The sequence below is a fragment of the Montipora foliosa genome, chromosome 9, assembly GCF_036669935.1.
Source record: "Montipora foliosa isolate CH-2021 chromosome 9, ASM3666993v2, whole genome shotgun sequence".
NCBI classification, from domain to species: Eukaryota; Metazoa; Cnidaria; class Anthozoa; order Scleractinia; family Acroporidae; genus Montipora; species Montipora foliosa.
In genome coordinates, this window is record NC_090877.1 from 33,970,643 (window position 1) to 33,983,142 (window position 12,500).

Sequence of the window (12,500 nt, forward strand, 5' to 3'; positions counted from 1 at the left end):
ATACGATATAGGCCGAATGCATAAATGGCGGCCAAAAAATATTCTTTTGTTTATGTGCTAATTAGCCTCACTAGCCTCGTTTGCATTGACAAAATACAAAAGAAAGTTTGCTTGAGAGCGAGGCTAGCGAGTCTCATTAGCACATAAACAAAAGAATACATTTTTTAGCCGCCATTTATGCATTCGGTCAATGGAGGTTACATTTAAGAACAGGGCCTACTATTGGTATTGCGCATACCTTCTGCGCATCTCGAGGTACTCGGATTTCAGAGACGCTTACTAATACAGGGATAAACTTATGCACAGAAAGCAGATCTTAGTAAGTACTATTAATATCCAAAAAGTTAATTGGGGGTAACCACGCATTTTTCAGAGAATCTATAATTAAGCTTCAATTTGAGAAAGAACGCCATACATTGCTTTGTATTTTAAAGCTTTTTACAAATATTATTCATGAATTATCTTTGAAAAATGCAAGGTTACCCCCAATTTTCTTGATTTCAATAACACTTGTTAAGATCTACATTTCCCTCATAATCAAAAACCGGGGTAAAAATACCTTTAAATTAGTAGGCATTGTCCTTAATGGCTGTACAATGGCGAAATTTATAGCAATATTTACTCTCATTTTGTCAAGTTAGAGGTTTGCTTTTATGGCTATTAGATATATATTTAAATATATTTAAGTTCTACTCCAACATGAAGTCAATTGTTTAGTTATCAGAAAATGTGCTTGTCGCACAGACAAGTCATGTTCAAGACTTCAATGTCCGAACTAGATTTCTACGTGTCCTGGATAATCGGACAATGTTGGAAAGTAACACAGCAATTTCCCACTAAAACCATTCAGTTTTGCACAACATTGAACCAGGGGGGTGGGGAGCGAAGCAAAGAAGACGTCAAAAATGCTAGTCTTCCCAACGGTTTTGTCTCCTATTGCAGCTGAAATAAGAGAAACATTATTATGCTAAAGTGCTTTGTACCCATGCAGGTCTTTATTTCTATTTTATTACGATGTGGTTTTTGAACTGGGTTCAACGGAAAGGGTTGTTTATTATTAAATTTAATGAAGTGCACAAGATATAACATCAGATACATACAGTATTTCTTACTAGATTGACTATGTACTCACACTCCTGCAGATGCAGCATATCCATCTGCTGGAAAAGTAAGCACTCCTGTTGAAAAAGACATCTCTTTTCATCATGATCAATGTACATAATTATTTAACCCTTTCCTTCCTTGGGAGTCCCCCAAAAATGATGAGTTAAATCGTCTCATGTTAGAGTAATTAAAATCTGTTTGTTGCTATTTTAGAGTGAAACGTTTAAATCAGTGCATCCACTGGACTGACCAATCTATCAATCAGTGAGACCCAAACCAGTTTTTCCAATGAAAGTGTTTGTATCCAGAAAAAGGAATTTCAAAAACGCTTGTTTTGGCTGTCAAATATCACGGGCATTGCCATCTTGAATAATTGTGACGTGTCATGGTTTCCCTATTGTTCTGACACAAAGAACGATTGTTCTGGAACAATAGAGCAACCACGAGACGTCACAATTATTCAAGATGGCGGTGCCCGGGAAATTTTAAAGCCAAAACAAGCGTTTTTAAAAATCATTTTTCTCAATTACAAACGCTTTCATTGGAAAAAGTTTGAACAATTTTCATTGTAAATTTACCATTATCTTCTGTGGTTTAAAGTTATTTTGTTGTTTTGCTGGAGGTTCCCTTTAATTCCCTACCCTTGGTTATCACATGATGTCATGGTCGGCAGGTTGTCATGTTTCTCAATAGACAAACAGGCAGGTACAAAAGGCGGACCAGATCAACACAGATTGCTAGTTCACCTTGGATTGACGTAAAAAAAATGAAAAGGCCTTGAGAAATCACCTGAGCCCTAATCTTTTTAAAAGCATAAATTTCAAGTAACTTTCAAATAGTTTTGGCTTACAAAACCATTTTTCGCTTGACCCAAGGTAAGCAATCCAAGTTGATCTGGTCCGACTTTTGTATCTGCCCATAAACAAACAGTGCATGTCCATCTTGGTATCCCACACTAATATTTTTTTTTACTATTCTTCTGAAGGCAATAATTTTTCTTTTGTTTCAATTAAAAAACATGATTGCTCATCAACCAAGTACAAAACCAGGACCGGAACTGATTAAGTTTTGGGGTTCCTTGTGACATTAAATTAAGACGCAGTCCATATAAGCACAGTGCCCAAAAATGATGACTACTAGCATGTTTGCCATTAATTAAAATACTTTCTTGGTTCGTTTTGAATCAAAAGCACTTTTTTAACTTCAGTCAACTTATTCATGCTCCCTTGGTTAGCCAATATTGCATTTTATGAATCTTGGACAGCTGTATTTGAATCTTGGCAGCTTCAGTGCTTGGTACATTTTGAGGGGCTAACTTAGCATTATTTATTTTTGATGATTTGGATGATAATATTGCCCCTCAATGGGTTTCAGTTTCTTTTCCAGCAGCATCATGCATAATTGTTTGCATGAAGTGAAGATGTACAAGACCATGAGAGCCATTCAAAATGAAAATGAGTTGCAGCCTCCTTTTGATGCTAATCACACCTCATATTAGTTTGGCACTTTTCATGCTCAATGTACATGTGTTGAGCATGACCTTCCACGCATTTGTTGTCTTCTTTTTAAAGAGGGGGTGTGAATGGGGGTGTGCAAATCTGCCGATCCATTAGGATTTAATAACAAAAGCCATTGCTCCATTTAAAAAAAGTCCTTACACCTGAATCTGCTCAATATTTGTCACATAGATTTGAGATTTTACAGGTAAAATTACATAATCCTGGCCAAAAAGGATGAAACCCCAAAATGCTGGAATTGCAAGATCCGAAATTCTGTTAAAATTTCACAATGAATCTGAAATCCGGGCAAAAATATTTCCAAAATCTGCCAATCCATTGGCCTATTCACCCCCTCTTTAAATGGCACTTCAAACATATGCATGATAGTCTTGGGAATTAAACACATTTTTGCATTTAAATAGAGGTAACCTGAATATACTTGTGCACCTTTCTGGGAATTTTATGCATCAGCGCCCAGGAGATGCGGTTACATGTATCACGGTTTTTTACTTAACATGTACCTCTTGGTGCATTGCACTAATAAGCAGGAAGTTGCGGCATCAAGCATGTATTAGACCAACGCAAAGCGTACAAAACAGCTGAAGAGCTACCCTTGTCACGACATCTGGAGGTAGTTTGCATTTCTTAAACACCTTTCAGATGAGGAGGATAACTATAAGCTCTGTCTCAAAATACTACATCAAAAACTTTGAGAGATGTTGAAGAACTAATAACCCACGTGCCATTTGCAACATGACAACATTGTTATACCCACCATAATAAAGGACTATTGAAAATATTCACAACAAAAATGAATCCAAAAATATTAATATGCTCTAGTGTCGTGATCCTCCCCTAGTTTTGCCTAAGAGAGAGATGCCAATAAAAAGCTGTATTGTCATCTCACTTTCCTGGCCTATGATTGAGTGAAAGTTTGAAATTGGGTCAATGAAATGTTGAATTTTCACGATGTTTTAAATTGAAAAAAATGTAAAGGTAAGAATTAGCAGTTAACTTGTTACTTAAACACAAAGACACTCTATAAAGGGTGTGGTGCCTTAGGTCATAAAATGTTATCTGTCATTCTTTTTTTAATCTCGTCCCTTTTTTTGGCACTAGAAATATCTTTTAGGACTTCCGTCTCCGTGTTGCTGTTTGTTGATCACCATCTTGGATAATTAATCAGTTGTGTTTGAATGGATTCGAACAAAAGCAGTGCATGATGCAACCCCTTTTGTAGTGCATCTGCGTGTTTAAGTGTTGACCTTGACTGTTGAGAATTATGGAAATGGTGACATGGCACAAACTGACTTTTTTGGAGTATTATTTATGTATGCAATGCAATGCATGATACAAAAACTAAGTATGAGTTTGAGATGCCAATACCACCATATATGGTTCCATTGTTGTGCCAATCTTCCCAATACCAGAGTATCTTTTCTCCCACCAAGCCTCCAATATAAAGCAGTATGTACTCAAAATCACATTATTAGTTTACAATATCTCGAGTTTATTGATTTGACATTTTGTTATATTGAATTGTTTATTCAGTTTTCAGGATCCGTATATTTTTAGCCATGAACAATGATTGAAACATATTTATAGATGTTGAGACAACGACATACCATTATATCGTGCTCCAAGACTTAAAGGAAATAAATTGTCCTGACTATTGCTGTCATCAGTTCCAAATCCAAAATTGAGCAGTCCTGTCCCATCAATGGCCCTGAAGAACATGGATGAAGCAGATTTCATCAACGGTGTTAATTGGAACTATACAATCCTCAAGAGATAAAGAGCATTGAGATCTTTCACGGTTTTTAAACGTTTGGAACGATGCCTGAAAAAAAAGTACAACAATATCCCCTCCATTTATCTGAACAAACACAATGCTGTCCAGGAAGAAGCCAACATAACCTAGCTGTACCTCATTGTTGTCTTAAGGGGTTGTTAGGAAAACTAGGACCTTGAAAACAAATAGTGTGGGTGCATGACTTTATAAATCCCACAAACCAGCCAGATACATTGCCCATCAGGACCTAGATCTGTAGATAAATCAATCAGCTTCCCAGGAGTTCTAGCAGCTCAATGGGTAGATCAGTATCCAACCAGTGTTATGACAATGTCCCTTCAAAATTGTTGCATTTTCTTTGCCAGTTCTGACAAAAGGAAAGCACCTCAGGACTCCCATTTTCCCAGTGACTGGGATCTTACATTTGGTTATTACTACAGGAAAATTATGAACTAAGAAACAAGAAAATTGGAAATGACTTATTTGCATCTACTTCTGTTTTCTTTTCCAACTGTTGAAGGGAGCAAGCTTAATCATGGGAGGAACATGTTTAGCTACGAAAGGCAATTTGTTCATTAATACTTATCCAAAACAGACTGCAAAATCCTTGTAGGAGTATCAGTATTGTTATGCTGTAATTAATAGTTTTTAAGTACAGTCAACTCTCTCGTAAGCGACCACCCTTGGTGCACGACAAAGTGGTCGCTTACGGGAGGTGGTCGCTTACGGGAAAGATCAACAAAATAAGTCTAACACTGGATTGATCAATTAATTACATAAACATATTGCCTAATCAGCTAAAATTAGGCAAATAGAAACTAATTTATTTGATTTTTTTCACATGCAACAAGTTTCGGGAAAAGTAGAGTGGAGTGTACAGTACTTGTCAATGTGTCTCATGTTAATGAAAATCACCTGAAATTTAAACCGAACAAAACCTAGGAAAACAACGTCAAACATGGGGTGCATATACTGAAACGTGAGCCACTGAATGAAAAAGATGGAAATGCTGTTGCAGTAGTGAGGCCGCTGTCAAGAAATTTTACTGAAGCCGAACATCCCAACACCGTGTCAAAAGAAGACGAAATTGTCGGCCACATACCATTACAAATGTCTCAGTATGTTAGCAAATTCTTGAAACGAAGGACCAACAATGGAAAGGCCATTATAACAGGAAAACGTGTAAATCGAGGAACAGGTTATGGACTGGAAATTCCCTGCAGTTACATTTTCTACGGAGATAATGAAATTTCTATTCCATGGCTTAAAGAAAAGATTGAAAGCACTGGCATATTTCACATTGAATAGCCCCTGGGCAATCTATGCATTCTTCTGATGAGAACAGATCACTGTTACAATTAATGTAAACTGTTATTATCTGTCAGCAGTCCGGGGTAGCGTCATTAAAAATTGAACTTTTGTCACTTCTGAGTAGTGATTCACTAACGATCATACATGATTATGTTGGGTGGTCGCTTACCAGAAACAGAAGACAAAAGAATATGTCAAATTTCTGGCCTAAAAAGTGGTCGCAGTCACTTTAGAAATTTGAGTGGTGGTCGCTTACGAGAGAGCTCTGGGAACAGTATTTAACTGAGAGACAAGACGGTTGTTTACGAAGTGGTCGCTTACGGGAGGTGGTCGCTTACGAGAAGTGGTCGCTATGAGAGAGTTGACTGTATTATTTGTTTTACTGACAGAGTAGGCCATTTTGGGGAAGGGAATTAGTTAATCAGAGGCTGAAAGTTAAAGGGGTTGTGTCACGTTATTTTAGGGTATTTAGGGGTAATCCTTAATTTGTTAATCACGAATTTAAAACACAAAAATGGTAATTAACAAGGAATTCCTTCACTGATAAATTTACCATTACATCACAAACAGATAATTCTGAGCAAAAGCGATTTCCCATAAACTTGAAAAATGCCGGGCCAACTTTTTTCAAGATTACTCAAATGTAATCCAATTCAATCTTGTCCATTTGTGTCCATACCTGCTTCTCTTTCCTTTTGCCGCATTTCTTTATGTTGCTCAACAGTTTAAGTGGTTATTGCAATGCTTCAGTCTACTTTTTCACGTCATTTATTTTATTCATTCATTTATTTATTTATTTATTAACTTTGCCAGTCAAGCTGACAGAGCGCCACAACAGCTTGCGCCAATTACTGTGGCCCCTTTTTTACCATCCCAACCATGATACACAACAGAAGACAGATTACAACACCGGGAACTATATGCCCTACAATTAGCGACGAGTGTGAGGATTCTTTTACGTCCCACAGGATTATCAACATTGAGGGGTTGTGAGACGGGGCCTACGGTTTATCATCCTTATCCCAGAAGACTACAGAGTCTAGCCATTTGCAGATGTAATTAAAAAGGCAGCACTTTCTCTTCAGTTATTTAAAGACCCTGAGTGTTGGTCCGGCTGGAGTTGAACTCACAACCTCCTGCATGACAGGTGCGCAGTATTTTGGGTGTTATGAAATTACATCATTTTGCGTGACAAAGACCCTTAAGGTTTAAAGATTTGACAAGCATTGGCAAACTCAAAGAAAGACTTGACAACTGTAGCAGTTGAAAAGTTTGCACGAATAGATTTCTGAAGTCAACAAACCATAGATCTCACAGTATTTTGCAGCATACAGATCTTCTAATAATTATTTTAACTCCCATTGTGGGAAAAGCTACAAATTATACAATGACAAATCACATCATCCTTTGCTTAGCAACCTGTCCTTAGAATTGAAACTTCACCTCTTCCAGTGGCTCATAACACATTATCTAAAGGTTCCATCTTGTTCTGATGAAATCTTAAACCATGTTTGATTTAAGAGAGCACAAAAATAATATAACAAAATACCATAACAGATAATGAACAAAAAGTATCAATTACTATAATTTGAAACAAGGATCCTTCAGATTAAATCTCTTAAATCTCTTGTACTCGTCCAGGCATGTTTTCATGTTGCTTTGTTCTTGAGACTCATACATTTCAAAATGTGTAAAGTAAGAAAAAAGGGTTAATAAGGTCCGGCATTCAAGAGATTCTGCTCTGCTACACTTTACAGGGATAAGGTAATTAAAAGAAAGTTTGGAAAACAAACCAGGCTAAGATCTATGAAACAAGACCAGTTAAAATTAGTATTATCTTAAAGAGGTTAGTCTTTTCTTGGTGATTTCATGGAGCGAAAAACAAAATAAACATGAACCCTCTTACACAATCGAGGATATCTTGTTGCAAGCAAGCCCTCATTTAAAAAATGTGGCATTTCCGTTCGGTTGTCAATGTCACCTCCTTGTAGCTTAAATTAAAGTCACGCGACCTAAGCCGTGGAAAACTGTTTACAAAATCGTTCTGCTTTTATAGCAATAAATCTCCGAATGTTTTGAACAACTAAAGGCCAAAAAGAATAAGCAATTTATGACATTTTGATTATCAAATAAAACAATACACCTACGAAAACAATTCTATCGCTTAAATAAAATTTGATAAGTGGCGATTCGTCAATTAACTCCTTCAGTTAAATTAAAGTGCGTCAAAGTTTCGCAACAAAACAGCAACCCATAAGATAAACCGCTAATTTTGAAAAAATCGACGATCCAAAAAGTCCTATTCGTAAGCTGTGTAGTTATAATACAAGTCTCGTATGAACCATCGAAACGCCATAAACGGCTCATTCGACGATTATTTTTAATAGGCCCCCCAGGCATTCGAAAAAGCTTTTGACCATCGGCAACAAAATTACAAGCATCACAATCGCAAAGTCTCCGCGAAATAACAAATAAATTATATAATGACTCGTTTGAAGCCTACGATGTTTTGCGTGTAAAGAACAATAGCAATAATCGATCACGACACTTAAATTGGAGAGGAAATTTTCTATGGCTTGAAAATGACAATTGTCGGGTACGTGACGTAATGTTTGAGAATTTGGGCTTTAAAAACATCTTCCTTGGTTTCCAGACATAACAAACCAATCACCCTGACGTAATCGTTTCATAGATCACAAGATTCCCACAAACAAATTATAGCTTTAAGAGGGAAAACCACTAAGGTAGCAAAATGCCTTAAAAATCTCAAATGCAATATCTATTTCACAGCTTTCCTGTTCCGCATTTTGATTCCGTCAAATCAAATTTGCAATTGGCGTCTGCTTCGAAGTGCCACCGTCAAAAGAAATTCAATTGAAGGAAATTGTCAAAGTTTAACTTGAGCATAATTTTACAGCCCTTGACTTTTCGAATACTTTTTACAATGTTATGATCGCAAGGAAGTACAAGAAAGATATTGAAGTGACTGCGAAGTCCGTGCCAGCCAACTTTCTCAGGATACATGTGAATGGGCAACGTTTTGTCAAAAACATAAAAAAGTCACTGAATGCGTGAGTTTGAAATGACTTTATAAAGGCTACGGATCCTTCGATGCAATTTGAGTTCGTAAGAAAACGTAATCAGCTTACCCATCGAAAATGCCAGCAACATCAGAATTAAGATATTCCTCCAAGCAAGAAAAGTTTAAGGCATCGTGATCCAATTCTGCAATGGCAAATTAGAAAAATACCCCGGAATGAATAACCTCAAAGTTACAGGCTTTCCACAACTTGTTGTTGTTACACTTGCACATTAAGCTTTAACAGGTAGACGAACGCGCGAGAGACCACCAAGCTAAGATCAATGTTATTATAATTATTAGTTTGTTGAATTCGACATTTTGTTTCATGTACCTGACGCGGAATGTAAATTAGGATCTTCCGAGTGATTCATAACTCCCTCACTCCTCGATTCTTGAAAGCAAGGCCAGTTTTCTCCACGCTCCACTCTTCCTAGCAAACCATACCGTTCCCTCTTCGCGCGATCTGTTGCATCAAACCCACGGCCACGAAACACTTGATACGGTCCTTGATACGGGCCGCTGACAGCTGAGCACGTGAACAGCAGTGTTCCTCTACAAGAGAGTGGATGTTAGTCGTGTTGTTTTAAAAATAAATAATAGAATGGGTAGCTGAAATCTCAGGTGGGCTCTCTTAACAGTGTTTAAAACTTGAGTTTCAGCTACGCGTCTCGTAATCCTTCACTTGCGTATGTCGTAGGTGTCCAGCAATGCTGCTTGATGCCTTTATTGTGTCAACAAAGGTGACAGAATATCGCTGATAGCCCGATAAGGTCAACCCAGCTACGTGTGTGCAGTTCTGCATCATACAGATTTGTAACGGATTCCAAACAGGAATATGGCCCAACAGGAAGTTGGACTAACCCCTGTTAAGGCAAAGTTTCCCACCTTCGATTTGCTTTTGTTATTTTGAAATGTTTTCCGTTTTAAGGTACACGGGTTTTTTTCTCTTTTTAATCCTCACAAATCCGGATCAGAAAGCCAACAATTAACTGCGACTTCCTTTTCGTTTTACTCACGTTCGATTTGTTAACACCATTAAACGCCACGGTAAAAACCCATTCAAATACACCTCAGTGTTTCTGGTCGTTTCAACATACAGCATCAACTTCTTATTTGTATTTATGGCGCACCTTTTTCAACAGGTTATATCTCGTGTTGACTGTTTATTTTCATACACAATGGAAACTACGCGCACTGTCCTAAAACAAACATACCTTAATTAAAGTAAAAAATACTGTTCTGACGATTACTTAAGGGGTATCAATGACGCCACATATAATTCGTATTCAAACATTTCAGTTACCCAGAATTGCAGAAAATATACACCGAGGCAGTTAATTTGCTTCCACCTGTCACCAGGCAGTACAAGCGCAATATTTAGCCTTTTGTGTAAAAATCTGAAGTAGACAACTACCGGATTTGAAGAATTGTCAAAGCATGCTAAACGATAATACCAAACACCAAAGTTTGCGTGGTTTTTCCGTTTTGCAACGAAAATCAACACCTGCCCTCTTGCAGCATTTAAATGGCTTTTCACCTCTAGGATTGCAACGGGACGACCTCAGAAAGCTATTACGCTTCGCCAAATAACTGTGTTAAGGCGGCAGCCAACCCCTATCAGTTATTTGTCTTAGCCTTGGAATTTGTTTCCAGCAAATCCTACTTTGAACGGGGGCAGCTATTCTTAGGGCCGATTTACACGGAACGACTTTGTCGCATGCGACAACGGCTTACGACAGGCCCACGACATGATTTACGATTGTTGTGTACGTCAGAAAAAATGTCGTAGCATTTTAAAACATGTTTTAAAACGCTGCGGCAATCGTAAGTCATGTCGTAGGCCTGTCGTGAGCTTGTCGCATGCGACAAAATCGTATCGTGTAAATCGGCCCTTAGGGCCGATTTACACGGTACGACTTTGTCGCATGCGACAACGGCTTACGACAGGCCCACGACATGATTTACGATTGTTGTGTACGCCAGAAAAAATGTCGTAGCATTTTAAAACATGTTTTAAAACGCTGCGACAATCGTAAGTCATGTCGTGGGCCTGTCGTGAGCTTGTCGCATGCTACAAAATCGTACCGTGTAAATCGGCCCTTAGAGTTATTTTCATAGAGTTATGTCGTAGAGTTAGAGTTAGAGTTAAGTTTCCAAACTTCTGAATTCAAGATTTTGGAAGCCAACATTCATAAAAGCTAAACTTTTGTTTAGGCCTAATTAGGCCTAAGGTTAGCTTTTATGCATGTTTAGGATACTTTTGTATTTCTAAAGTCAGGATTTAGGCCTTCCAAAGTCTTGAATTCAGGATTTTGGAAACTTAACCAGGGCCGTAGCCAGAAAAAAATTATGACTGAGGCAATGTCCATCGTTAAATATTCTTCGTAGGTATTTTAGATGTTTATGACGAGTACATTTTGAAGACAACACTGGAATTACGCTTTATTTTAACGAATCACGAAAAAATGACCGACGCAAGTGCCTCGGTTTGCCTCATACTGGCTACGGCCCTGTTAACTCTAACTCTACGACATAACTCTATGAAAATAACTCTACTGCTAGTCAACCTCACTTTTAACAAGTCTATTATGCCCCCGGTGGAGGGAAAAGCCACGTTATCGGCTCCTGATCTGTGACTACAAATGGGCAGAAATGGGCAATGGGCAACCCTTTTCAGAAAGCTGTTCTGCAAAAAACGAGAAGAACGGCTCAAAATATGCTACCATGCCTATTTTGGTGCCTAAATCCTTTAAACAGATGTTGTTATGGGTGAAAGAAAGTATAACGATTAGTAAGGAAAAAGCACACTTTGTCTTCCAATCATACTTCAATAAATTTCATAACAATCCTTGTATGTTATTCGATCGGCTGTAACATTTTCCTCTCGAGATCTGAAATCCGGAAAATTTCCATCCGTGCTAATTTCCCATTTGTTATAACTGTAGTAAAGTTTAAAATCTCACCTGTTTTGCGGCGCTTTATTACAGATTTCAGTCAGCTCAGCGCAAATCTTCTCACTTCTAAAATGGAATTCTCAAGTTTTCAAATGGTCATAAAATCTTGACCTGAATGAGGCTCAATCCAGTTTCAATGGAAGGATTGGGTCTGCTGAAATGTTTCACGTAACGGCATAAACACCACTCCTTGATGTGACGTACAGGTCACTGTGGCAACAAATGAGCCCTTCAAAAACAGCCTATATTTTGTGCTCTCAAAACGAACTTTGTGACCCACATTAGCGTCACATCAATAAGGGTATCTTGTTAAGCAAACATTGGTGGTTCAATATGCCATTTCCCAGTTCATGTCTGCCTCCTCTTCAAAGCGAGTCCAAGTGTGAAGTTTTCGTGATGGTAATTAGTTCTACTTTACATGTGAACGAAAAAGGAAAACGGAAAGGAACTTTATTTAAGTGTCCAGTCGTTCTAGCGCTGAAGCACTAATTTTCGTAAGCACTTATTTTCATAAGAAAAACTTCGCACTTAGGCTCGCTTTGAACAGGAGGCTGACATGAATTCGGAAATGGCCTTTTGGTACCATGACATTGGCCGTTTTTATACCAGAGACGCATAATTCGTCTGGGACGAACTTCGGCAACATTTTTTCTGCGTCTGTTAAATTCGTCAAGTATTAAGACGGGCACAAGACGCATAATACTTCTGGACGAACTTTCCAGTTAAGTGCGTCTTCGAAGACTTCCGTCCACGCGCAT

At 38.0% G+C, this 12,500-nt stretch overlaps 1 protein-coding gene across 1 annotated transcript in view; it reads right to left on the minus strand.

The window, feature by feature from the left end:
• Positions 1–9,839, minus strand: part of LOC137972106 (myelin regulatory factor-like) — a 64,082-nt gene extending 54,243 nt beyond the window's left edge. Inside the window, exons 1-5 of the mRNA XM_068818932.1 lie at positions 9,805–9,839; positions 9,120–9,340; positions 8,856–8,931; positions 4,229–4,329; positions 1,133–1,178 (exon numbers count right to left, since the gene is read on the minus strand). Of these exons, the coding sequence (XP_068675033.1) occupies positions 1,133–1,178; positions 4,229–4,329; positions 8,856–8,931; positions 9,120–9,340; positions 9,805–9,824 (464 nt within the window). The 5' untranslated portion in view covers positions 9,825–9,839. The remainder of the gene's footprint in view (positions 1–1,132; positions 1,179–4,228; positions 4,330–8,855; positions 8,932–9,119; positions 9,341–9,804) is intronic.
• Between the last annotated feature and the right edge of the window lie 2,661 nt (positions 9,840–12,500).